Consider the following 27599-nt stretch of genomic DNA (forward strand, 5'->3'; position numbering starts at 1 on the left):
AAAGATATCTGGAATTTAAGTTTTTCTTAAAAACAAACTGTTATAAAGTAGTTTTTGTGAAGAAAAAAAAAGGTTTGTCTTCGAGGTTCTAAATCAGAGGTGGGCACTGAGGGCCGCATTCCTGCATGTTTTCCAGCATACCCTGCTCTGGCATGTTCTAATTGGATGGACACACCTGAACCAGGTAATCAGCCATGAGTAGGGCAAGACTATCTGGAAATCATGCAGACACACCGGCCCTCGAGGCCTGGAATTGCCCACCCCTGTTCTAAATAATGTGAAATTAAGTGGGAGTGTTGTAATACTGTAATTTCACCATTAGGTGTCAGTGTCAGTTGTACTGCTGTTGTTTTTTTCCTACAAAGAGTTAATAAATGAACAAGGTGATTTGTGTCTGAAACTCAACAATAATACAATGATTAGTCAGGCAGACTAAGGCAACTTACCCCAGCTTGTTGCGCCATGGTAATGCAGCGGACCGGTCCAACATCAAAAGGTTTATGAGCGCGTTGATCTTCTGAACTCTGATTGGTTGACTTGCATCTTGGGATACAGACTGCTTAGAAAGATACACCTGACCAAACCTTGAAATCGGGAAAAAGAAGGGCTTATACGTGACTCTGTGACGTAACGGACCGACAAATGTGGCCCGGGAAAGATGCATCCCTTGAATTTGCACATCTGGATCCAACATGGCGGCGTCCATATCACAAAAACATAGTGACTGAATCCACTTCCTTCAGTTTGGATGGGTGAAATCACACTCACTCACTCCAGTTCTCAGATACAGTCAATGGATGTACAATCAGTTTAAACACAGCTAAAGGTGCAAATGTAATATTTCCAATCGTTTGTTTTTGTCCTGATGTAGACACTGAAACTGTTTTTCAGCTGCTTCCGCAGACGTTTGACAGCTTCAGCTCAGGACCTGGTACAGGCCGCTTGAACGTATGCATTTTTTGCATCTTTTGGTTTGTTATCCTGTTGAAAGATCCAAGGACTGTGACTAAAACCAAGCTTTCTGACACCAGGCAGCACATTCTGCTCCAGAATGTACTGGTTGATTGGAAATGTCACCTCCTTTTATTGCCTTTAACATGCTATTGTGTGAATTTCTGTGTCACATCGTCCTTCTGCAGTGCTCTCCATATTCAGAAATGAACACACCATACAGCCCAGAACCTGTAGTCCTCTTTAAAGGGGCAGACGGACAGGTTTCAGATTTGAAACACCTGTGGTGCTGACCAGAGGACAGAGCTGCTCAACAGGTCCTTGTGCTCTTTTAAAGGGGGAACATTTCATATAGTCTAGCCTGTTTCGTTAGTTTTTTTATAAATTTGTCTTCAATTTAATTTTTTTTGAATAGCCCAAAATCACATCAACAGTCGTCACAATGGGCTTTGTGCGGATAAATGTAGGGTTAAGCATAAAATTTAAAGGATCATGAACACACACAGTTCAATAGAAAGATTCTGAACTAAACAGACTAAACTAAACTAGACATCCCTGCTCTTAGACCCTCCTTCACAGTAAGGAAAACTCCTAAAAAAAAACGGATTCCAGAAAAAATGAAGTAACCTCAGGGGTGTCCACATGAAGAAGGGATCCTCCCCCGGGACGGACAGGCAATGCCAGAACTCGTGTCCAACAGATGAGCTTCATTCAGATGGAGTTGGGGGGACGGCTGGGGGTGCGAGACGAGCTGGAGACCAGATCCAGCCTTTTTCTTTCACACCACAGGTTGTAACTCTAAATGAACACATGCAAATGGTCATTTGTCAGTTGTGATTTTATTTGTTGAAACATTTATATACACATTTGTAGAAATTGTTTGACTTTTTTTACCTGTGTATATTAGTTCTTTTCAGCAGAAGGTTTTTACACACAGATGCAGATTTTTGATGCGCACGTTCTCACATTCGATTTTAAAAGTTCTCACATCAAATCTACAAGTTCGTCCATTTTGGAACATTATTACCTTCATAATTATCCAGTCGATGAGAAGTCTTTATTGAGTGTACTGTCTCTTTAAATATCTTCAGCTGTCACAGCTGTGCGCATGTGCAGTCCGCCTCATCGAGAAGTGCGTTGTTTTGGAGAAGTTTAATTTGTTGTGTTTTGGGTGGTTCAGAATATGGTGAGTGGACAAATTAAGACTTTTTTGTGTTCTTTTGTCTGGTATTTAAGATGTTTTATGTTAAAAACGCAACGAATGAGGCGAAAATAAAAACTACTCATAGACGAGCCTTTGAGAAAAGAAAAAGAAATGTGAGAAAAGTAACGGTAAATGCTGTTTTCCCGCCGCTGCATCGTCTGTTTTCATGTTTTCGTGAGTGTTAGATGTTCTGGATCAGGGTAAAAGAGGCGGTTGTTTGCTGTTCCTCCAGCATCCGTTCATTGTTTGCCTGCGTCGACAGTCAATTGGCGGAACATTTACTCGAGTACTCCAACCTGAGTACTCGAGTAAATGAAGGAGCGCAGATTTTTTTCGGTCGCTCCCCGGAAATCTCCCGTTACTGACGGGCTTTTACCGCGAGGAGCAGGCGCGCGCTCAGGTCCCACGCGGAAATAAAATGCGTCAAAGGTCACAGATGTTTTCATTAATCAACAAGTGAAGACCATCTGGACGCAGGGAATCCTCCTCAGGTGGAGCTGAACACACACGAAAGTGTCACGTGACTGGTGACCACGGTCTGGCAGGTGTGCAGTGCAGCAGGAGGTTCCTGCTCGTTCTTTGAACGGTTTTTTATGCTCGTTGAAAACGTTGGGAAGAGCTTCCCAGATGTAGAGAAGAACTTCCGGCAGCGCTCCAGCTCCAGGCTCTTCCACCTGCATCCAGCTGTTGCTGCAGGTTGTGAGGATTGAAGTTTTTTTTCGGGGTTCAATGAGGATCTTCATGAAAGCGGATCCGTGTTCTGCAGCAGCTGGAACATGCTTGGCCTCCAGTCTGTCATCTCAGCTGTGAGGATCATGGCAGCTTCCTCTAAATCTCTGTCCCTCTCTGGGATCTGCTGCTTCTTCCTCTTCTCTGAGGTTGCTTGGGTTTGTCGCTTCCTTCCAGGTTTTTTTTTTTTTTTTTTCAGCTTTTGGTAAACTGTCTGGTGTCTTTCAGTGAGCAGCTTCAGCACTCACACATGCATTATCGCAGGTAATACACACATATTTTAAATCATTCTGTGAATCAAAATGTCATCAATTTAGTCTGTGGTGAAATAATTCATTCTGATCGGTTTGGATCATTGACTGTAAATGGGAACTGGACTGGGTGACCCCCCCCCCCCGGCATTCCTAACAGGAAGCAGCTGCTGGCTCCAAGAAGCCAAAATCCTGTATACTTCAATAGAGAAATAAACAGCAATGACTCCGTCATTCTATTGGTCAGAAGAGCCATTCACGCTCTGATACTTTTTTTATTAACGGGTTCTTGATGAGCCTCGTTTTTTTTTATCATATTTTTTCTTTATGGCAAGTCATTCAAGTTATAAAATGACCAATCAGATGTCTCAAAATGTAGGTGGAGTCTGCTGGGCATCACATCCAACATTCAAACTGTTAGACGTAGTTCTTGTAGTCCGCTTCCAACAAGCTCACTCCTGGTTGCCATAGAAACATTGAATCATGCTGCGTTCATATTAGTGGGTTCTTGGACATGCGTTTGGTATAAGGTTCACACTGGACAGTCGCTAGCCGATACAAGCACATGGACCTGCAGTTGGAAGAGGCTAGGCGTTAAATGTCAAAGCGGCGCCAATCCTGTGAATCTTGCTCCAGCCTTTTTCTTTCACACCTCTTTTCTGACATAAATGGCCTGAAACTGTTGGTGAGGGATAGAGATCTGATAAAAAGTTAGGAACCGGTAATGATAAGTCATGTAATAAAAATGTTTACGGTAGAACATGGGTGGGATTATATAACTTCGCTTCCTTCCACTCCCTTTCAAGCAATTTTAGATTTATGGTCAGACTATCCTAAATTTGATACGTTTTTGTATGAATGTAAAACTGCTGATTTTATTGTTTTGTACATTATCTTTGCTTCGATTTCTTGCAATAAACCATTTCAAATAGGCCTGCACCATAAATTCCAAATTTATTGTTATCGCAAAATCAAGCGGTGCAAAATGCATATCGCAAAAGACAGTGAGAATTGCAATAGATGGTTACAATAAATGTGCTAAAACAATCTGATGGAAGTTTGAAGTATTTAACAAATCAAACAAATGCATTTGACCAAACAGATGGAGCCCTTGACGTCGTTGACTAATCGGATGGAAGTCTTTATGTTAGATGAATTTATCGCAAGTTATATTGTCATGGCAATATTGATCACTAATTTCGCATATCGCTAGTATTCTTCATATCGTGCTGCCAGAATTTCAAATAATAAATAAATAAATATGAAAGACTTGGCGTCATAGAATCCCAGCCGCGGCACACCAACTGGTTCACGCTGAGCCCGAAAACGGCAACACATGAACTCACGAGTTGTGAGGGCGGATCCTGAAACGCTTGTTTACGTGCGCTTGAACGTGCGTTCCCAAGGCCGGCGTGCACAAAGCTGATTTGGACCAACCACTAAGTACTGACATCGTCAGGTTCCAACATGGGGGCCTCCATTTAATGAAAACATGGTGACTGAATTGGCTTATTTGGTTGGAGCCGTTAGTCAGCCATTTCTTTGGGTGACGTCACACTCGCTCAGTCCAGTCCTCTGATACAGTCAATGGTTCGGATGTGGTGGGAGGGGTTCCCAATCGGTTTTAAGACTGAATGTGAAGCGAAGCGACTGTTGAATTCCTGCCTGTCTCGAGTCAAACTGCAGTAACAGAAGCAAAGGATTCCCTCGGATCCTCTGAGGACATGAAGGTCCTGCTGCGTTTTTCAGACGGTCATCCTGTGAATGTGATGTTTCAGAGTGAAGATGGATGAGGACGGCTTCGAGGTACCGCGGAGGACGGAGTACCGCTACCTGGTGCAGGACGAGGAGGAGGAGGAGGTGCAGTACGCCCGGCGCCGACACTACATCAGCCCCTTCCTGGTGCTGTCCAAACGCTGCATCTTCCTCATCTGCCTGGGCGTGCTCGCTCTGCTGGCTCTCGCCGTCTACCTGGGCTACATGGCCCAAACTCTGCCGCCGGGACTGGCCCAGGTTCTGACCCAGTGTGGGGAGTTCCGTGGAAGACACGTGAGTGTGAGCTTACAGAGGGACGCCAGAGCAGAAGCTGCTGCGTTTCTGCTGCATGTGGAGACTTTTACTGCTGGAGAACCTCCACAGTTTGAGCAGGAAATGAGAAGAATCAAAGTCCTCAAGCTGCTGTGAAGCTGCTCCTGACACACGCTCACCCCCCTGTGCCGAGAACAATTATGGCTAAATACAGTAGGTAGTAGTGGGAAGGGTCTATTCAGACAGATACAGATCTGCTTTATTTACGTTTTGGGTTATGTAAATAAGAAATAAAAGATGGTACAGTGGAATATTTGATCCCTTGCTGAAGGTTTTCCCACCTAAAAAGAGATTGACAGTCTGTTATCCTAATGGAAGTCTCATTTGAACAGTGAGATAGAAAATAACAAAGACAATTTAGAACTCCACTTTAAAGAGTTGATACAAATTTCTTTGTATTTCATTGAAGAAAACAGATATTTGATCCCTTTTGCCAGACTTGATGAGCAGGTTTCTGCACAGATCAGGAGGAATTTTGCTCCTTTCTTCTTTACAAATGACTCTAAATCAGAGTTGGGTACTGACGGCCGCATTCCTGCATGTTTTCCAAAATACCCTGCTCTGGCATGTTCTGATTGGCTGGATACACCTGAACCTGGTAATCAGTCACGAGTATTGCCCACCCCTGCTCTAAATCATTCAGATTTGGTGGCTGTTGCTTAACAACTCTGAGCTTCAGCTCTCTCCATAGGTTTTCTATAGATTTGAGGTCCAAAGACTGGCTGGAATACTCCATGACCGTGATCTGCTTCTTCTGCAGCTGTTCCTTGGTTGTCTTGGTTGAATATTTTGGGTCATTGTCCTGTTGGAAGACCCATCCACCACCCATTTTCGGTTTCTTAAGGGGGGATGGTGGTTGTAACTCAGGATTTGAGAGTACATGGTTTGGCCCATGTCCACCAGGTCAGATCTGGTTTGAACCTCAGGCCTAAAGGTGAATTGATGGTCATGTTCTTGTATTTTGTCCCAGTTGGACCAGCAGTCGTCCCCTTCACCTCCGGTCTGGTGCAGGTCTACAATCCACTAAAAGCTCTTTAGCCTTTCTGTGTTGGAGTGTTTGGAGTCTGACTGATGGACTGTTTGTGGACAGGTGTCTTTTCTACAGGTGATCAGTTCAAATAGGTGTCTTCAGTTCCAGTGTACAGGTTGATAACTGATCTGTATGAACAAGAACTCTTAATGGTTACTAGAGGATCAAATACTTATTTCTCTCAATGAAATACAAATAACTGTATATAAAGTCTTTAAAGTCAATTTCTTGATTTTCTTAGTGATTTTCTATCCCTCAGTAGCTGCAGTTACACGTGCAAAATGTCTTTGATTGGATCAAAGATCAGATTAGAATTGAACTGTGTACATGGGCCCAGAAAACTTTATCTGATTATAAGAAACGTTTGCATACGCCACACTTTCCATGGGAATAAATCATTTTGACATGCAGAACTCTCTGAACAGCTGTAGAAAAATAAATTGCGAGTTCCGTTCTAAGCAAACAGAGCTGTGGAATGGAGCCAGATGATCTTCTAAATGTGTTTTTATTATTGTTATGATTATTTTTAGATGCCTATTCACTCATAATTTTATAAATCCCTGCAGCCAGTGTTTTAGTCTTGGCCGAACAGAGCCAGAAGAAGGGTTAGGCTAATACGTGCCAACAGCATTTAGCTTCTGATGAACTTTATATCCATGCGGTCAATGCTGCAATCTGCATCTTGGCTGCACGTCAATATGTGGGAAAAACATCAGCCTTTATTTTGTCTGGACACGACTGGAAACACAAATTCATGCGATTGTTGACATGGTTTCCCAGGACGGTGCGGAGCGACATTTCTGCTCCTCTGCTTGGAGACCCGGTTCCCCCGGGAGTCTCAGTTCTCCTGACTCCGGCAGCTCGCTATGGTCCGAAGCCTCCTTTGGAGCGCACACCAAAACAAAGCACCCTCTCCTGCCCACAAACACGAAGCCAGGAGTCCGGCTTCACACGGGTGGAGCGGGCGACTGGTCCTGTTGGTACTCTAAAGAGTGTTCTGGAGCGCCACACCGTCTGTGCATGACGCAAAGCCAGAGCAGCAGTGACCCACAATCGGTTAAACTGCTTATGTGCACCACAATCTGATCACAATCGGCAAAACCCACCAATCTCCATCAGAAAGAAATTTTGATCCGAACGAGTCTCTGATCAGGGCAGAGTATTCTGAATGGCATGTTCTGCTATCAATGGTTCTGCTATCAGTACTGGAGAAGTCCCACAAGATATAAACCAGAGCTGTGACGGTGTGGGATTTTTGATCACCGCACTGATGAAGCAGCAGGAGGCGGTCAAGCCCCCTGCCTCGCGTCACAACTGAATTCTATTTATAAATACAACGCAGTATTCTTTATTAACCATTAACATTAATAACTAACTACTAACTAATGAACTAACTATGTAGGTGTTGTAGGAGTATGTGTGTGTGTGTCAGCACGCTGCGTGTGTAAGAGGAAGAAGCGCGTGCCGTGCAAGGGTGAGTGAGTGTGCGTGCACAAGTGTTGGGGGTGCGCGCGCAAATGTTGTAGGGTGGGAGGGGTTTCTTCCTTCACGTCTGTGGCAGTAAACCCAGACCAGTTCCAAACAACAGATGATTTTATTCCTTTCTTGAGAACAAACTTCCCTCTCTCACCGGTAGCCATGCCGACCCTTGCTGTGTCGTGTGTGCTATGATGTTGTTGTTTGTCGCTTGCCATACTGCCGTGTGAAACTAACGCTGTGGAAGCTCTGGGGAGCCAAAAATGCGCCTTTACACAAAAACTCAATTTAGTTATTTTTTAAATCGCCTGTAACAAAAAATTTGAATTAATTCATTCAATCCATTTTTCGCCCAGGCCTACAGCAAAGGGATCAAATACTTATTTCCTCCTCTGTGGTTATCCTGCAAACAAAATAAAAGCTTTTTTATTTTAGTCTAAAAGGCAGGAGATTTTCATTATTCCCGGAGTTTTCCTTCTCTAGGACATCACAGACATGTTAGGATGTTCTTCCTCCTCCAAGGCCTGAGTCCGTTCATCCCCAGGAAGCAGCCATGATCCCAGAGAGGAGGGGATCCTGCAGGGCCGTGACCCCAGAGGGCGTGTGGGACCTCCTTTCCGCAGCTCCAGAAGGAGCTGTTGAAGGTTTTTTTAGCCAAGTGTTGTCTGTGAGGTCCAAACACAATCAGCAGATTTGAATGATCCATTTAGAATATTTTTAGTGAGGTCTTTCAAAATTAACTTAGTGTGAACGTCTCTCCATGAAGAAAGTTCCATTTGTCTGGAATAAACCCGACATTTACGGTTCTGTGACCTGAACCCATTTGCTGGAGTTCAGAACCAAACTTCCTCATTATCCATTCTTGGTTTTATTCCGTCTGCAGAAAAACGGGGCCTACTCCTTCAAGGGAATCCCATACGCCGCTCCACCCGTGGGCGCCCTGCGCTGGGCCCCTCCAGCCGAGCCGGCGTGTCGCAGTGGGGTGGCAGAAGCCGGCCGCTTCCGCAGCGTTTGCCCTCAGGTGATGCCCATGTCCGGTGAGGGGAAGGTGACGGGCCAGGAGGACTGCCTCTTCATCAACGTGTGGACCCCCACGCTGCGGCCCGACGCCCTGCTGCCCGTCATGGTCTGGATCCACGGAGGGTACCTGCAGGCGCTGAGCGGGGGGGAGCAGGGATACTCGCCCACGGAGGAGCTGGCTGCCGCCACGGGAGTCGTCTACGTCAGCTTCAACTACAGGCTGAACGCCTTCGGCTTCATGGCTCTGGAGCTGCTGAGAGAAGGTTCTCCAAGGAACACCTCAGGTCAGGGAAACACTCCCGAAGCGCCGGAGATGCCGCAGACAGCAACACCCCCCCCCACCCCCCCCTACGACATACCGTAACCCTTTCAGCGTTTCCAACATGAATCGACTGATTCTGTCGTAGAGAAAGGCAGCTTTTCATTTCTGCAGCCATCATTGATAAGTTAATTTAAGTAAGTACGTTTTATTTATACAGCGCCTTTCCCAGATAAAATCACAAATCGCTGAACAAGAAAACACAGGACAATATTATTAAAAACACAGAAACAATCAATTAAATATGATGTAAACCAAACTAAATAGAAGAAAATAAACATAAAATAGAAATAACAATGAAACCAGTCAGCTAAAAGCATTTCTGAATAAAAGTGTCTTTAGTTGACTTTTAGCGTCGGCTACACGGCGGGACAGAGGGAGGGCATTCCGGAGTCTGGGGGCTGCTGCCTGGAACCACTGATCCCCTTTTGTTTTAAATTTGGTCTTAGAAATCTTTAAAAGATTTTGATCGGAGGGCCGGAGGGCACGACCAGAAGTACAGGGACAGAGCAAGTCTGGTAGGTATTGTGGGGTCTGTCCATTTAAAGCTCTGTAGGTTAAAACTAATATTTGAACATCAATACGCCACGTGATCGGGAGCTAGTGCAAGAAAGATAAAATGGGGCTGATGTCTGCCCTTTTGCCCTTAACTTAGTCTAGTTAGTAATGAGCGTGCAGACATGCTGAAATTCATGACATTTGGTCAGGATAGCCATCTTCTAAAGCCACTAGTCCTGTCAGGGGCTGCAGGAGCAGCTACTGCTGGCTGAAGGCGGGGTTTACCCTGGATGGGTCACCTGTCCAATGCCGGGCTTGGGACAGCCATCATGTTAACTCACCAGCTTTTTACTGACCAAAACCCAGCGAGAGCCTCAAGGTTCCACTTCACCGTTTAGAAAAAGAAACTTTGTTTCTGTGGCCATTGCTTTATAAGATATAGCTTTTAAGAATTTACAACCTTTAATATATAACCGTGTTGTACTTTTCTATCTAGAACTATTTTACCTACTTTTACTTCAGAAGGTTCGTCTTGTTGTGGTTTGTTTCCCCACTATTCTCACTGGTTCTTCTGTCTGGACTCTGCTCTAGATTTTATTAACTCAGACTTTTCAGTTTTTGAGTCTCTAGTTTCTGTCGAAGTGAATCTGCTCTAAAATGAGACAGAGGAAATCTTTTACACACGATATGTAAAACTGTCAACAGAGTTTGTCCTCGTGGCCTTTAAATGTTCTCCTCAGTTGTTTAAAACCCAGTCCCTAAAACCCAACATTAAACTAGCATGGATGCATTTTTGCTTTTCAGATGTCTCTGTCTGACCATCTGAGATGTTTTTCAGCTGGTTTCAGTCCAGAAGGGCAGAGAAGGACATCTCCATATAATAACAAAGGTCAACTATGATGAAGGCTTCAGGTAACGGAGGCCTTCTGTCACCGTAATCAATGATGGCTGATAATGAGCTGTGTTAGACTGAACAAAAACCATCTGCATGAACGTACCCACAATGCTTTGCAAAGGAACAAGTCCATCCACAAGTAACTATATATGATGTAACATTGGAAGAAAAGATGGAAAACAGCAAAAAAAAACTCATATATATTTATATATGAAAAAACATACTAAGTTAAGTTAGATAGAACATAAAGAACAAGTTAAAGATCCCCTTAGCAACAGCAGTAGTCTATTTAAGTATACCACAAATATACTTAGTGAACACTTTTTCTATACAAACTATATATTGTAAACTTAATTTAGTCTGAAGAAGTATTCAGTCAGTATACTTCCTACACTACAAGTACATGATCTATAGTAGACTTGTTAAATTAATACTCAAGTATACTTCTTATAATGAATTCCCAGTGTGCTTCATTTTGCTAAGGGCATCCTTAGAAAAGCCTGTGTATGAATGAAACCATGAAAAGGCAGTAAAAGATGGATTAGATGAGGGACTTTGGCCGACGACATGCATTATCAGAAATGATACCACAGTCCGGCTGAATACTCGATTCTGATTGGCTGCTGGGTGTGCATTAAAAAGTGAAAACGCACAGTGATAAGCGCACGCCTAAAAAGGAAGTTCCTGTCACACAGTTTAAATGTTCTATATCACTGCGCTGGCCTCTGTACGGCTGGGTAGCTAATGTTAGCTTGGGGTTGTGACGGGCTGTAAGCTGGCGGGAAAGAGTTTAAAAAAAGGGATGATGGGATATCGGTGGAGGCCAACTTCTGCGCCAACAGTCCCACCCACAACTCAGGGGTGAATTTTTAAGAGGAATTCCTGCTGCTCTGCAGGAACTTAGTTTTAGAAGATTCAGGCTACATTTGAACAAGCTGCAGTGAACTTTCTGGGTTTTAGTTCACAGCAAATAAGTCACACAGTCATAGGTTTTAGAAAAATAGTTCCAAATGTCGCCGTTCTCCACGTTTGACCAAACCATCACTTCCATCGTTTAGTCTGAATCCAGATGGGAAAGTTGATCCTGAAAGCAATTCCATGATAATGGAATTTCTGCTTGTGTTTGGTGTAGTTTGCAGTCTGCTTTCAGGTTCGTCGAGGTTAAGGCGTATTACTCAACCTTCAGCCCTGCCCTCCTGGCGTCCCAGAACACATCTGTGCTTCTGATGTGCTTCTTCGTTTGAAAATCTTAGTTTTTTCTCTGACACGGCGGCCGCTTTACCGCATCGGTTTGATGGAGCCCCCCCTATGGAGAAACGGGTCAAAAGGCAGCAGGTGTGAAATAAACAGGATGTGTGTCCATTTAAAAATGTGAACTACAGTGAAGACGTTTTAAGGAGTTTCTCCTCTCAGCGGCTCGGCTCGCTGTTGATGGAGGCCTTTGAGTAACGAGCTGTTTACCTATGACAGAGCCCCCATTTATATTTATGTTGTTTACAATGTGCTCTGGTTCCAAATGAATGCAGAAATGTCTGCGTTCTCCATTTAGATGTAAATACTTAATGACTGTTAATGTGAAATGGATGCATGGAGCTCATTTCCTGCCTAATGTTGGTAATTGCTGCTGCACAGTCCTGAAGCAGCCCGTGTCCTTGATGTGAAATGACCTGCTAAGCGATGATGAGCGCCTCATTTCCATCTTCTCCTGCCCTCTCCTCACTCCTTCCCTCAGCGTCTGAAGAACCCTCGCTCAGGGCGTGAGACACTTCTGTTTCTATCAGAGGAAACGGGACACATGAAACGAAGCGCTATCGAAGCATCTTCTGTGGCTAATTGAATTTTTCCTGCCTTCTCGTCCACAGGGAATTACGGCTTTCTGGATCAGATTGCTGCTCTGAAGTGGGTCCAGAGGAACATCCGTGCCTTTGGAGGGGACCCTGCAAAAGTCACCATATTTGGACAGAGCTCTGGTACAAAAACAGCATCTGAAACGCATCTCTAGGCCAGAGTGTGACACGCAGAGCCAGACGGGAAGAACGCTCAAAGCAGGAATACAGCTGACATGGTTTGGAACTACTGTTCTGATTTAAACACAGTGGAGGAAAAAATATTCCACCCCTCCCTGATTTTTTAGGTTTGGCCACTTAAAAAGTAATGAACAGTCTGTCATCCTGATGGTCTGTTCATTTGACCAATGAGATAGAAAATCAAGAAGTTGACATGGGCAAGGCACGTTTATTTGTATCGCATAATTTGTACAGAAAGTAATTCAAAGTCATTCATTCAGTTTCTATACTGTTTTATCCCTTTCGGGGTCACGGGGCTGCTGCCGGAGCCTATCCCGGCCACTTGTGGGTGAAGGCAGGGGGGACACCCTGAACAAGTTGCCAGTTTGTTGCAGGGTAGAATGTCCTCACTCACACACCCATTCAGTCCCACACTCACACCTATGGACAATTTAGAGTTGCCAATTAACCTATGAAGCATGTTTTTGGATGGTGGGAGGAAGCTGGAGACCCCGGAGAAGACCCACGCATGCATAGGGAGAACATGCAAACTCCACCACAATACATAACAGTGCAAAGATTAAAAACAATCATTATAAAATTTACTTTAAAAGAAAGGAAAGAGAAAAGAACATGAACAGAGGTGTGGATAAGGACCCTTCACACGGCTAAACAGGAGTCTTTTGAGTCTGGATTTGAACCTCAGCACAGTAGAGGCCGGTCTCACAACCTCAGGGAGACAGTTCCAGCTTTTAGCTGCATAAGACTGAAACGCTGATTCCCCTTGTTAAGTCCTGACTCTGGGCCCCTGCAGGGGTCAGGGTCTCTGAGGTCCTCAGAGTCCTAGATGGTTCATATGGCGCTAAGATGTCAGAGATGTACTTTGGTGCAAGGCCATGGAGAGACCTGTAAACAGGCAGAGCTGCTTTGAAGTCTAGTTTTTGAGCTGCAGGAAGCCAACACCTGAGCACATGACTGATGTGACGGTACTTCCTGCTTCTAGTCAGGACACGAGCAGGCTTAATATATAGACTGTACCTGACAGTGGCAGGTGGGAGGAGCCCCACCCTTCAGGCGCCTGCCTGTGAGCCCCAACCCCAGGCCTGGCTCCAGGTGGGGCCCAGTGACACCAATGCGTGCGACGTTGTGAAATCTTTGATTGTAGGTCTCATGGTGTAGCACGTTCTTCTTAACTGATGGGAAAGGCTCCAACTGTGAATGTCGGGGAAAAAATACAAAGTGTGAAGGTTGTGATGGGTGGAGCATGTGTATGTTAATTCTCCATGAGAAGCGCATTAGCTCCACCCACTTCTATTCCCAAGCCAACTTCGTCTGACACCAAAGAAAAGTGTCGCTGAGGGAAGTCGCCTTTTCCAACAAACGTACATAAACGAGAATACATTCTGTTTTATACCATGGTCTGGGTGAATACTCGATTCTGATTGGCTGCTGGGTGTGCATTAAAAAGTGATATAACACAGGATAACCGCACGGTGAAAAAAGTAGTTCTGGTCACGTAGCTTAAATGTTCTATATCACTGCGCTGGCTTCTCTAAAACAACCTTTAGCTTCATCATTTAGACAAATACAAGTGGTAACAGGAGAACTTTCTCTCTGAACTGATGCTTTATTTAACCCATCGGAAAGATCAGCATAGATATATTGCTTTATATCGCCGGATCTGGACTGCAGCGGTGGTGTGGCGCCGCATTACGTAACAAATAGTCCACTTTTTGTGAAAAAAGTGATCCAAATCGGGGGGAAAAACAAGAATTACGGACTAAAAACTGGTTACTATTTATTTCTTTTGTAAGTGACCGTGGTATAAGCAGGTTAATGGCCTTTGATGTATGCATTATAACTTTTTAACGCACTTCGTTAAACACTTCGCGTCGGACGGTTCAGGCTTCCATGGCGTGCGCTTTTAAAAAGTGATAATGCACACTTCGTCGGCCATTAACCCTTAAGTCTGGAGTTCTGCAGTCAGGAGCTGCAGTTTTCTGCTGCCTTTGGTTTAAGGTGAAAAAGACTTTCTGTCTTGTATTGTCTTCACCGTTTGCGTCTGGATCAAACGCCGCCGTCTCCTGTGCGCTCGCCGTCTGCAGGTGGGACGTCCGTCTGGACCCTGATGATGTCCCCGCTGGCCAAAGGACTCTTCCGCGGCGCCGTGGACTTGAGCGGCTCGTACGTCTACAACGCCAGCCTGGAACAGGCGGAGGCCGACAACCTGGTGTTCCTGAAGAAGACGGGCTGTGCGGACGCGGCCTGCCTCCGTGCCCTCAGCATCAAACAGGTCCTGCAGGTATGATGAACGTCTTAGTTCTTTAGGGTGTAATAAAAAAATCAATTTAAATGTTTGATCTCTTTAATTTCCTTTTTATATTTGAAGATTTTATGAAACATCATTTCAGATCCTTTTTTTTGTCAAAGTATGAGATGGAATTTCACTTTTATGAGGAGCTCATGTTGGACTTTGACATGCGAGGTCCCGAACTTCCCCCAGAATTGAACTGCTCCCAGAATGACTAATTTACAGCCGCAGTTAAGGACTTTCATTACTTCCTCGGGAAACCTCACGGTAACTCCTGAAATGGAAGAAATCCTCCAAGATGAAGCCAAAACTTCCGCAGAGCCCGATCCCCACGTTTGAGTCCAGGATGAGTTATGGAGGCTGAGCAGCCTCATCGTTTCACAGCATCAATTATTCATCCTCCTGCTGCATGTTACACTTATGAAAATGTCAGAGGAAATCTTTCAGGCTGCCACTCCAGAGGGTTTGAAGGAAGACAGCGTCCCAGCTCGGTATTTTTAGACATCTCTCAGTTTCGGATCCAACATTTAAGCAAACGAGAAAAACCTTTGGAGCTTTTTTCACTCTGTCCAGCTGCAGTCCTGAACTGAATGAAGGACCAGACTGTTTTCCCCGTTCTTCTGTCTTACTGCACCCCCAACCACCCCACTCAGAAACTCACCAACATTTGCACGTAACTAACTCGGCGAAAAGGAATTTTGAACATAAAGAATGACCCCCCCCATGATGACATCACAGCGTGAGAAACCAAATCATAGCGGGCTAAAAAAAAGTGCACTAACGTAACCAAAACACTTATGTCAGGGAAGTTTTAAGATTATTATGGGATGGCCACAGGACCTACGGCTTGGTGGCCATTTTGTGGCAAAGTGTAAATACGAGGGAAAAAACTTTTGTTTGAGTGATCTTCACAAAAATTCACACACAAGGTTAAGTCTACAACCACAACTGAACTTTTGTTGACCTTTGACCTCGGGATGAAGCCGCCCTGTGGAAATCTTCTACAAATGTGAAACTCTTCCTTCGGGATTTTGATTTATTGCCTTCTAAATCTTCAGTGGGAAGATACTTGGGTGAAATGTTTAATCAGGTTGGTAGGCTTTAAATGGCCTCAGCATAGCATAGCGAGCTCACAGAACTGGCATTTCCTTGTTGCTAGCACATTTTTGCTAGAATTTTGTGAAAGTGTGTAACACGAGTTGTTGGTTCAAGCTGAACAAAACAATATGACTTAAGGACATATTAGGAATGTGGGCGTGGTTAACAAAAGTTGCCAGGAAAATCCAAAAGTTTGCTTTTGCTGTCTTCTAATAATCCCAAAGACCTGTCCGTCATCCCCAGGCGACCAAAATATAAAGGGGTTGCTATGGAGATAAAACCAACAGAAAAGCTGTCATTTTGTAGAAAGTACGTTTTCATGAATTTGTCCTGTGCAGCTTTGACCGGGGTGGCAGGCGCAGATGGGGGTAGTAAGGGGCGTGTAGCAGCCGCTCAGCCAGTAAGGGGGAGTCAAAGGGGGACGGGGATCTTTCCAGTTCAGTAAAATCAGACGACGGGGCAGCAGAGGGGTAAAACCCAGAGCCTGTATCAGCATTCCTGGAACCCACTGTGGACTAATTTCTGGTAGAACCACCCCCCGGTGCCTTGGATTCTCCTTCTTCTCCTTTAACTGGTGACCCGGCCCCATAATGGATGACCCTGACCGTCTCACAGATAAGTTTGTTGGATCTGCTTCTCAATCCTGGTCCTGGAGGCCAGTTCTCTCTGCTCTGCCTTATTCTGATCAGCTGACTCCGGTGTCTCTTCATTTTGATAGACTGAACACACCTGATTCCAGGTAATCAGCAGCGAAAAGTGCTTAACATGTTAAGAAATTGTTAAAAGTAATCAGGTCACGAATGGTTCTTCTGGCCAATAGAACGACTGAGCAACAGCTGTTTGTTTCTCTGTAGACGTCTGTGGGATTCTGGCTTCTTGGAGCCACTTCCTGTTTGGAACGCCAGGGGTCGCTTGGCTTCTGCTCCTCAAAGCTTTGAGTGTCAGAGAAGAAAATGATCATTTATGGTATTTTAATGTCAGATTTTGTTTTTTTATTATTAGAAATCTTACAGGTGAAAACTAAGGTGGGACAAAACAGGTATGCGTCTCTGAGCTGCAGGTAAATTCTCTCTCCAGCACCAAAGCCTTTTTTTTTGTAGGTTAGCGTTAATCAGACTGAAGCTGAGCTGCAGGCTCTTGAGGCTTCTCTTAACTAACTTCTGGTAATTCAGCATTGTTTGGTTATCGATCTGCTGTCTTTTTACTTCTGTGAAACTGTCTGGGCCCATCTGTCCCTTTTTGACTCATTCAATGACTTTTCTCAGGTGAAGGAACTAATGGAGTGACTTCCTTTCTCTGAGCCTTTGTGTGACAGATGCCTTTCTCCTGCAGCTCCTGACGCGTCACACTGAGCAACCCCAGCAGGAGGCGCTGTAGATCCAGGACAGCATTACCTGCCGGGGTATCATGGATTGATCTGCTTGGGTAATTGTAGCTCCTTTGTTCCAGGCCGTCCCCTGGCAGGAGTACCCGTCCTGGGCTGCACAGGAGGCCACAGATCTCCCCACCAGGGGGCAGCTGTTTGGCCCCGTGGCAGTGGTGGACGGATACGTGCTGGAAGCTCCGCCCTTTGAGCTGTGGGATAGGAGGAGTGGCTACAATGACGTCCCGTTTGTGGTGGGGACGACAGAGCAGGAGGCGGACTTCAGGTGAGGACTCTCCCTCTTGGAATTTGTCGGCCCCTGGATCCTCCCCCCCTGATCTGTGTGTCCCCCACAGCCCCCCAGCAGAAAACATCTCCATGTGGACCTGGGGGGATTACCGCTGGTTCGTGACAGGTGAGGCCTGGTTCTGCCGAGTCTGGGATGGGACTCTTTAAAATCGGTTGATCATAAGGGGGCGGGGCTAAAGGTTTTTAAGGCCATTTGTTCTGCAACAGTTTCAGGAATGTTGTTGGGTGTGAAGCAGTAATCAGGATTGTCACTGCTTTCATTTATAATCTCTGAAATTTGTGGGAAATCCTTAAATCTACACGGTGTTCCAAACTTTTATGCAAATTGCATCATAAAGATAAAGTTTTGTGTTTTAGTTAGACTCCTGAATGAGCTTTGGATCACTGACATCAAACTCAGACACCTGTGATGGTCTACCAGGAGGACGTTCCACATTATTAAGCAGACCAACATTATATGGGAAAGAAAAAGGATCTCTGCTGCTGGAAACCTTGAAATGGTTTAAATCCCCCCCCCCATGACAATTTATTTCAAATAAAAATGTTCCCAGTGGTGTTTAAATGAGGATTAGGAAGTTTTCAACCAAAGTTTTTAGTTTTAAGTTTTTAGCCATAGGTGCTGAGCTGAGTAGTCCCGCCCTCGATCCTCCCCTTTCTGATGATGATAGCTGTCTTGCATGAGGGAAGAGGGGGGGGGGGCAAACAAGACTGACTGACAGTCTCTGTTCTCACAAGTTTATCTTCAGCAAAACGGTGAAAAGTGACATTTTTGGTTCCAAATCGACACTTTTTGAACAATGTGTGAAATGACAAAACATTGCACACCAAAAAGAACTTAAAGTTCATGAAAAATGCTTTGAATGACATTAGAATTTCGACTACATTGCACCGGCGAGCAGCACCGGCTGTGGCTCAGAACTGGTTTCATCCACATGTTGAATTCACCTTCACAGCAAATAAAATGAAATAACAGAAAGAGAGTGACGTAAAGCACGTAATTTTCCAAATGCGTGCGGCCAGTGCTGAACCTTTTTCTTGGCCACACGGATCCAGAGGAAGGGTTAAGGTTAGGTTTAAGATGCGTTCACAGCAAACGTGATTCACGCAGCAAAGGCCGCCAGTTTCAATGTAAAGTCGATGTTACAGATCCGAGGTCCTGCGACACAATCTGAGCGACGGGCGCGGCGTGAAGGTCGGTGCGATTTGACTTAAATGCCTTGGACAAAGTATGAAAACCTTGAATATTTCAGGAAAACGTAAGTGTGATCATCATACTATTAAAATATTTGTGGCTGATTCAGAGCAAACACAGGTTGGTGCAGATAAAGGCAGAATGAGGAAGGTTTCTGTCAGACAAATAAATGGGATTAAGAGAGCAGCAGCTGAAATACCATTACAAAGCAGCAAGCAGATATTTGAAGCTGCTGGTGTGTCTGGAGTCCATCAAGGTGTAGGATCCTCCAGAGGCTTGCAGTTCTACGGAGACCTTCTACCCCCTCCAGAAACGGCTGCATTGGGCCCAGACATGCATGTCGTGCTATGAGGAACACTGATGCATCATTGGCTGCTATGGGCATAAAAGGACATAAAATGTCTCTGAGCTGAGGCTGGGAAGCAGTTCACATCTAAAGGCTATGGAGGGACATTTCTGCCACAACGTTGCACACAAAACTTGCAAATGAAAATATTAAATATTTCCTTTTAATTATTTTTATTTACCTTTCAATTTTTTTTTGCTTTCAAAAATTTTTTGCGTTTGCAGAACACGTTGCGTTGTGTCAAATTTGGTTTTTCCTATATTTGATTTTGATGACCACTCTGAGCGTGATAAAACTGCCAGCGCCAAAAAGGTTTTGGCATTCATTGTGTGTCATCTCACTTGTAACCTATCTTTGATGTTGCTGAGTTAAGTTTCAGTTTGACGTGACAAAACTGCCATCAAAGATCTGCTGATTGGTCCAGATTCTAACCAATCAAATGTATCTAACATGGTGTCTGATATTGAGGCTCAGAAACCAAACCAGTTCTTTTTACCCTCGATTTTGTCTCTTTGGATGAAGGCTTTTCCATTTTTTTAAATAATTTTAACAATAATTCATTCCGTCTTTCCTTTTTAGGATTGATTCATTTTGATTCAGTCAGATTTGTGAATTTATGGCTGAGGATCTCCTGAAACTGTAAAGTTTATCTGCTGACATTAAATCAACAGGTCTGTGTTTCTTTAAGATCTGTTTGTTAAAACAATAAAAGATTTAAAGCACATATTATTTTCTGCTGCACACGTGTTTGGGATCAGATGAACAGCAATAATAAGCAAAAGAATGAAGGCTCACCAAAGGAGACTCAATGTATAACAGAAGAAGCATTTTAAAATTTTATGTTCATGTTCACAGTGTCTCATGTTTTAGAACTCGTGAAAAAATGCTATTTTCTCTTAATATTTCAACATTTATTGATGAAAATAAAACAATAGTTCAGATACAAATCTTCCGGCTGGATGGAGTCGGAGCTCGGACAATTTTTTATCTGCTGCAGACATTTTAAACACGTTGGTCTCTACACTGACATAAATAAATACAAAACTCTCTTTTATTTCAGCTGCTTTGCTGCTCCTTCTGGGTTTAACTCTGAGAGAAACGGGCCAGATGGTTGAAAACGGTAGAACCCCGTTGGAACAGAACCGACGCCATGTCCATGTCTGCCTTCAAGCTCCGTCAATAAGGCCGCATTTCCACTGCATGGTTCAAGTGACCCAATTACAATTTTTTTTCCTCTCATATGGCACAGATCGGATATGACCGGTGAACGTGTAAGCAGGACAAAAACGCATAGATTCCGTTTTTCTCAGATCGGACTCAGGCCTCATTCATATGTGGAAATAAATCGGATCCTATTCGGATACGTGCATTAGCGTGTGTCATGTAAGCAGACAAATCGGATATTCCCCAGTAAACGCGAGTCGTACATCAGTGATGTCAACTCAGGACACCCCCAACTGAGATCACATGACTTATTAAGGTGCTTTTGTGCGCTGATTTGCTGTTGGAGGACAGCTGGAGCCCCATCAGCGTGTTACCTTTCAGCCTCAGGCTTCAGACCGTAGTTGGAAACCGCTGTTATGTCCGGTCCGGTCCCAGCAAACGGTAACTAATCAAGGACACCGTTCCTCTGGAACAGGCTAGAAGCCGTTTATTTCTTTGGATCAAACTGTTAGTACAGCACAACGTCTGCAAACACTTCCTCGTTCAAAACTCAGAGAGAGCACATAAGCCGGCCGAGCAGCCCTCCTTTTTCCTCTCCCGCGCATCCCCTCTCCTGCCTCATCCAGGAGCGCCCAAGGCCACGCCTCCTTCCGTCGCAGCGTTGCCTCCATGACAACCGCAGTCACACAAAAGAAACACAACAAAAAGGGGGGGGGGGGTTGCCATGCTAAACGTTTGGCGTTTGGACCAACACACATCTTCTAAATGTGCTTTTATTACTGTTGTGATTATTATTGAGGGCCTGCTCGCTCATAATTTTTTAAATCCGTGCGGTCAGTGCTCAGGTCCGCGGAAGGCGGAAATGCTGCTACGTTACGTAGTCCTCAGAACGTCTACGTTTGATAGTTTCAGTTTTGCATTGTGTAAATGGAAAAATCAGATGCGGGTCACTTTAAAAAGATGATGTAAGCGGGTCATCAAAAAAATCGGATATAGTCAGAAAATCGGATTTGGGCATCAAGACCTGCAGTGTAAATGCAGCCTATGAGACAGAGACACCTGATTGGTTAGAATCTGGACCAATCAGCAGCTGTTTGATGGCAGCTTTGTCACGTCAAACTGAAACTTATCCTAACAAAATCAAAGATAGGAGAAAAATGAGATGGAACACAACGCATGCGAAAACATGTCATGCAAACACAAAAAGAGTTTTTGAAGGAAAAAAAAGGTTTTAAAGCAAAATAAATGATTTAAAAACAAATATTTAATATTTTCATTTGCAAATTAGAAAGTTTTGTGTGCAACGTAGTGGCAGAAATATCCCTCCATTAAAGGGGAGCTCTGGGGCAGTGTTCCCAGACAGTGTCACAGTTTTGCAGCCCAAAGGTAGGTCCAAGGTATTGATCAGACAGTTTCCAGTTCTTGTCCGTTTCCATGGAAACTGAGAGTTCCTATCCTGTTTCCGTCTGCTGATGAGGGCTAAAGCTGCTGTCTCAGTTTTGTCTCTGCTGCCCTCAGAGAAACTTCAGTCCTTTGGTCCGGATCTTCCCAAAAAGGCTCTGGAACTGTACCCGTCCTCGGCCCCCTGCCCCACCCAGGACCGCTGCCCCGAGAGGGCGTACACCACCATGGTGTCTGACATCAGGGTCACCTGTCCCAACAACGACCTGGCCTGGAGAGCAGTAGGTAAACGGCAAGCCTGAACCGAAACCGGTCCCGGCAGCTGAACGTGGGGGGGCCCTGCGGGGAGACGGGCGCAACACAAACGCGGCACATCACAACGTTTTTGTTGCTGTTAAACATGCAGAGACGTTTTGTTAGACTGCAGCTTCTGTAAGAATGCTGCTGTTTTTGAGCGTTCTCTCCGAGTTTTTTAATGTGATCCGGTTGATCTGCACATTTGTGTGTCGATCCTTTGAAACAAAAGCACAGAATCCTCTGTGCGTCGTGTAGATGTTCCACAAACCTCAGAAACTAAAGAACCGCGTGTTTTTTTTGGCTAAGCTGGTCCTTCACTCGTGTTTGGATTTTGGAGGTTTTGGTTCACAGACTCTCTCTGAAAGTTTGTGCACGATCCTGCAGCTTTATGTGACCCACGCCACAGGGACGCTGCAAACAGGTGGACAAAAAACAGTTGCATGGATGAGAAAAGACAGAAAACTCACCGAGGCCTAAAGCAGGGTCGTCGACAAATTACAATTTCAAAACTATTCATTAGGCATTTTGATAAATAAAAACGTGATAAAACAAGCACGTTTCAAATTAAATAAACTGTAAAGACATTTAAATGAAGTGCTAATTAAAATTATATCGTGTAACCAGCTGATGAACTAAACAAACTAGTCATCTTAATTTTTGTTAACTCTCCATATCTGTCACAAATGAACAACAACCATCGGCTTTTTTAAACATACTACAAATCCCGTTTCATGTTCAGCTCTTAATGAGACTCGTGGGCCTGTTAGACCAGATCAGATCCAGTCTGGGTGGACTGGAGGAAAGGCTCACTCTTAACGTTATTAACAGAAAGACATTTTAGTACGTCTTACCGTTAATCCCATCTCCTAGCGTTTGCCCGGGAAACTGCAGCAGAAAGACGTGGCGCGCCGCCCCCCCTCCCCGCTACACGGCTAGGGACTAAGAAGTCAAACTTATTACAGGGCATTAAAAAAGCCTTCTACAGAACAAGTGGGGAAGGTTTTGAGACTGTTCACTTAGATGCATTTTGTAGTTCCGTCCGAATCTACAATTCCAAAATCGAGTGAGTGCCCTGAGTCTCCCAGAAGTCTCAGCGAAAAACCAGTGTTCATCGACGCTCACTTGATCGGCGAATTTAGACCACAATGCATTGCGTTTGAACAATTTTTGCAAAGAAAATGTATTTAAATCTATTTTTTAGCAAACCAACATTTTTATCTTCAGAAGACAGTAGATTCATAAAATCCAGGGCAATACATGGTGCCGCAGGTATGGGTTGAGGTGGGAATTCAGACACAGATGGATCGGCTGCACTGCATATTGGTTCATGCTACAACACCTGACTGACGCATCACTGCCACCTAGTGGTGGGAGGCTGCATTCAGGTCCCACGGCCGTCGAGGTCCACACATTTACAACAGATTTTTTTTTGCGGCCCACTATTTGACGCTCACGGACCAAGATGCGCCACGGCCCCATGGTTAACAATGACTGGTTTAAAGTATGTATGGAGATTTGAACCAACTTGAGAACCTGATGATGCTGCTGGTCTGAATTCCCTTCATACGTTTACATTGAATTGTGGACGTTCTTGTGTCTTGGGTTTCTGTAAAACAGAAGTCTGGACGTAATCTGTTTTTTTTTTTCTATCCCAGCTGCCCTCAGCAGTCCTGTGTACCGATATGTGGTGACCTACACGCCGTCCGGACCCATGAACGGGTCCAGGAGCCTGGTGCCGTTCCCCAGTCGCTTCGCCTTCCACTGCCTGGACGTGGTGGCGTTCTTTGGGGGCCTGGAGGACCTCCAGGGGAAGCCTCTGTCTGATAGGGACAGGAGCTTCCAGGATCTGCTCAGGCGTCACCTTGTCAGCTTCATCAAAACGGGTAAAGAACACTAGTTTACCATCTAGAAAAAACTATTCAGTCACGTTGAATATCGCTGGAACTGGAAGTAGCCCAGGGGTGTCAGAATCCAGGCCTCAGGCGCCGGTGTCCTACATGTTATCCAACCCATCGCCATTGAAACCTCTTATTGGCTAAACGCACCTGATCCAGGTAATCAGCAGCATGTGAAACAGGGTCTCTGGAAAACCAGCAGGACGCCGGACCTCCAGGAGTTTGAACCTTGAACTAGACACCAATGGAGTTTTTTCATTTATGGTCAAACCATCAATATTTGTTTCCTGTAGCCGCTCCGGTCTGTAAAGACAAGATTCATGATTCCTCCTCCTTACTGTTAGTTTGCAAGAAAGTTTGAAATTTTCTCGCACCTAGTATTCAGAAAAAAATATTTTTTTTGGCATAGTTAGTGTCCCCCCCCCCCACACACACACACACACAGAATAATGATGACATCACAGCAGCAGAAACCACCAAGAAAAGAATGAGGCCAAAATCTCTTATGGGGCTCAAACAAAATGTCTAAATCCACCAACAAAACCAAAACATGCGTGTTGGGGATAATCAAAGGGAATTATTATGGGATGACCACACGATCTACCGCTTCTAGGTGATAGGAAATTGGGTGATTTTCACATTTTCACACCATGCGGTAAAAACACTTGTTTGAGCCATTTTTACAAAAAAATTACACACGCCACCAGGTGAAGTCTACAACCACTACTGAAGTTTCATTGACCTTTGCCCTCGGGAAGGGTCCGACATCTTGAATTACCTTTAGGACCGTGTACAGGTTTAAACTCCCCCCGTGGATCTGGATCTATCGCCTCCTAACTCCCCGAGCATCTCTTTGGAAAAAAAGCTGGTTTTAAGGTTTGTGGATTTGAGCAGCAGCGTGGCGAGCTCACAAAAGTGGCGTTTCCCTGTTTTTCACATTACCGTAGTATTATAAAAATGAATACATGAATTGTTGGCTCAAACTGAACAAAACAATATCACATACGATATGAACATATTAGGAGTGGAGTTCCAAAAAAAACCCAACTCATTTGCCAAGGAAATCCAAAATGTTACTTTTGCTGAACGCGCTTTACCACATGGGGTCCAGGACGCCACCCATACGTCACTGCCAAATCCAAGTCCTGCTTAAAGTTGAACTGGTGTAACGTTGAGTTTGCAGTCAAATGCTGTGCGTTTTGTACTTAGAGCCCCTAAACTTCGCTTAGCGGCATTTGCACGCATCAGTTTTAAACACGGGAGTGGAGCTTGGAGACCCGATCATGAAATCCAGGACAGAAGGAGAAGGTCTGGAGCCGGATGTCAGTCTCCTGACTCAACGTGTTTCTCGCTCTTCCAGGTCGGATGGCGTCGGACTGGTCGGTTTACCCAGAATCCACCGCCCTGCTGTCTGACAGCCTGGAGCTGGTCCAGAACTACTCGCAGGCCCGCTGTGACCTGTGGAGGAGCAGCGGCCTGTTCGACTACGCCTGGATGAACTGAACCCGCCCAGCACTGCCCGTCTGCGCGGGTTCAGGCCAAGAGGAACCAAATCAGAAGACCGTCCAGGTTAAAGGCGAGAGCTTCTGTCTGAGCTGACAGGAAGTTCAGCCTTTCCACTGCCTTTATCTCTGATCATTGACTGTATAATAGAACTGGACTGTGTGAGTTTGATGTCGCTCATAGTAAACTGTTTACTTCCGGTTCCAACCAAATGAGTCCGTCGCCATTTTGCTGCAATCCGGACGCCGCCGTGTTTGAACCAGATGTCCTCAGTGAGACTCGACTGGCCTGTGTTGGTCTTAGACCTACATTTCTATGGAAACCACTCTCCCCAATCAGTAGAAAGCATGTTAGAAGGCCACACCCCTTCCGCTGAGAGCGGGTATGGGAGAATCTTTCAATCAAACGCATCAAAGATTCGATGTGAGACCAGCTACCTTTATCTGATTGGTTAGTTTGTGACTTAAATAACTTGAACGACAACATTTCTCTTGTTCGGGTCAAATTCCCAGTAATAGACTAGCGTAGTTTCCAACACGCATTAGGAGTGGCGCTCTGTCTCTCTGTGCCTTAAAACCAGGAGTAATGCGATGTGAGCGTCGGGCACGGCGCCTCAGTCCCACAGCAGCATGTTCCTGCATCCATCATTCATTCATGCTGATGATGATTATTCTCCACCATGATCTTCCTCAGCGTTTCAGGATATCCTCCGGCCGCTTCTGAGTCAGCTGATGCCCTTCCTCCATGCAGGGTCATCCCGATTCAGGAACCGCTGGAACCAGCTGTCGCTCGCGTTAAAAAATTCCTAAGCATGCGGCGCGGCGGGGAAGCCGACGGACCGGCGTGCTCTTCAACTCCGCTCCCCCTCCCTCGGGCGCAAAAGTCTCAAACAAGCATCTTGAGTTGTCTGAGCTTTTGTGATGAACCAGAGGAGTCACATGACTGAAAACAAATCTGCGAATACACGAAACCGCGAACATTGAAATGCGAGTCAGCGGAAGAACACTGAAAAGAAAACATATCATGAAAACATTCTGATGATCAAGAAGATGCTCATAAAAGGCATCTGATCCAGAAAGGTTATTCTGACCTGGAGAATGACTGTTTCTTTCCCCAGGGAAGTCTTCAGGATTAATGCCACTTCCTGTTTGGAACACCAAGGGGGCGGGGTCAGTCAGTCTAGTTCTCCTATACAGTCATGAGTCTGACCTCTGAAGAGTCTTCTGGGCAAAAAGCCACTTTGGCTCCTTTTGTATTTTCATGAGGATTTGAAACAAACTGAAGACAAAAAGAAGAAGTTCAGGTGTCGGGACCAAATGAATGACCGTCTCTTGGTATTATTATGGGATGTCCCCTGCACTGGTTTCTTGTGCCAAACGTGGGTGCTGCACGTCTGCACAGTTGCTGTTCCACCAGCGTCCCTGCAGCTGAACTCGCCATCAGAGATGTGCCCCACGTCTTTAAACCACTCAGAGAAGCTTTGCTCGTTTCTCTTTTTGTTTAAAAGTTTCACGTTGAAATAAACAGTTTTGTAAACGTAATAATGTTGGATTCTTCTTTTTTTGTTTTCAATGACCTGCGTATGTTCGGTCCCTGCAGGTCTGTTCTCATAGTTGAACAGCCTCAGAATTCAGTTCTCTGACACTCGTGAGGCTTCACAGTTGTGTCACAGCAGCTGCTTGGAAGGATGTTTTACCTGAACTGTGAGGTGATTGATCAACCACCAAACCTTTGCAGTGGGGGCGGCAAGAAACTTAAAATCTGTGTGAATGTGAATATGGTGTATCTTCATCACTCTGTATGCTCCGGCAAAGGCAGGAGGCCCGGCACCCACACCCCTGATCCAGGCATCCAAGAGCCCCCCCCCCATTAGACAAAGACTCGGGAACAACCACCCCCCCGCGCACCCGCTTCCCGGGGGATACGGTCCACCCCACTCAGGTGTTGTAGACTCCCTCCCTGCCTGGAAAAGAGCCTCAAGGTCAGGGACGCAGGCACCCCCAGGACACCACCAACACCCCGGCAGCAGACGCCGACCCGTCCCACCCAGCGTGGAGGCAAGTGACAGAGAACAACGTGACCATCCCCCTGTTGTGTGTTTATGTGTGTGTGTATTAAAAGAGTTGCAATTAAAATTGGTGGTTGCCTCCACCAAAGATCCCTACGTGTCTAAAGCAAGCAAAGCCTGATGGGGGGGGGGGGGGGGTCTCTTTGACCTCATCGATTTATTTTCTCAAGTCATTGTGATCTTTG

The 27599-nt window shown here is 45.1% G+C and overlaps 1 protein-coding gene across 3 annotated transcripts; it reads left to right on the top strand.

Annotated features, from left to right (window-relative positions):
- The first annotated feature begins 1651 nt into the window (after positions 1-1651).
- Positions 1652-26887, top strand: LOC101162337 (para-nitrobenzyl esterase). 3 transcript variants are annotated; one of them, XM_023950622.1, is made up of 11 exons: positions 1652-1740; positions 3113-3148; positions 4914-5184; positions 8613-9033; positions 12324-12431; positions 14573-14769; positions 17326-17525; positions 17596-17654; positions 21769-21936; positions 23604-23831; positions 25204-26887. In XM_023950622.1, exons 1-11 carry the CDS (start codon positions 1652-1654, stop codon positions 25344-25346), a joined length of 1920 nt encoding a protein of 639 aa, XP_023806390.1. In that variant the 3' UTR covers positions 25347-26887. The 3 variants fall into 3 exon arrangements, with proteins under 3 accessions (XP_023806390.1, XP_023806398.1, XP_023806396.1); XM_023950628.1 differs by lacking the exon at positions 1652-1740 and adding an exon at positions 2066-2137; XM_023950630.1 differs by lacking the exons at positions 1652-1740; positions 3113-3148 and adding an exon at positions 2019-2137.
- Positions 26888-27599: the final 712 nt, after the last annotated feature.

The sequence above is a fragment of the Oryzias latipes genome, chromosome 3 (genome assembly GCF_002234675.1).
Source record: "Oryzias latipes chromosome 3, ASM223467v1".
Lineage (NCBI taxonomy): Eukaryota > Metazoa > Chordata > Actinopteri > Beloniformes > Adrianichthyidae > Oryzias > Oryzias latipes.

Bases quoted from the DNA above. Each gene is read 5' to 3' on its own strand.
- LOC101162337 (XM_023950622.1), top strand. From the start codon at position 1,652: ATGAGCTTCATTCAGATGGAGTTGGGGGGACGGCTGGGGGTGCGAGAC. The intron at 12,432-14,572 runs GTACAAAAACAG...CGCCGTCTGCAG, and splicing joins CATATTTGGACAGAGCTCTG to GTGGGACGTCCGTCTGGACC. The intron at 17,526-17,595 runs GTGAGGACTCTC...TGTCCCCCACAG, and splicing joins GAGCAGGAGGCGGACTTCAG to CCCCCCAGCAGAAAACATCT.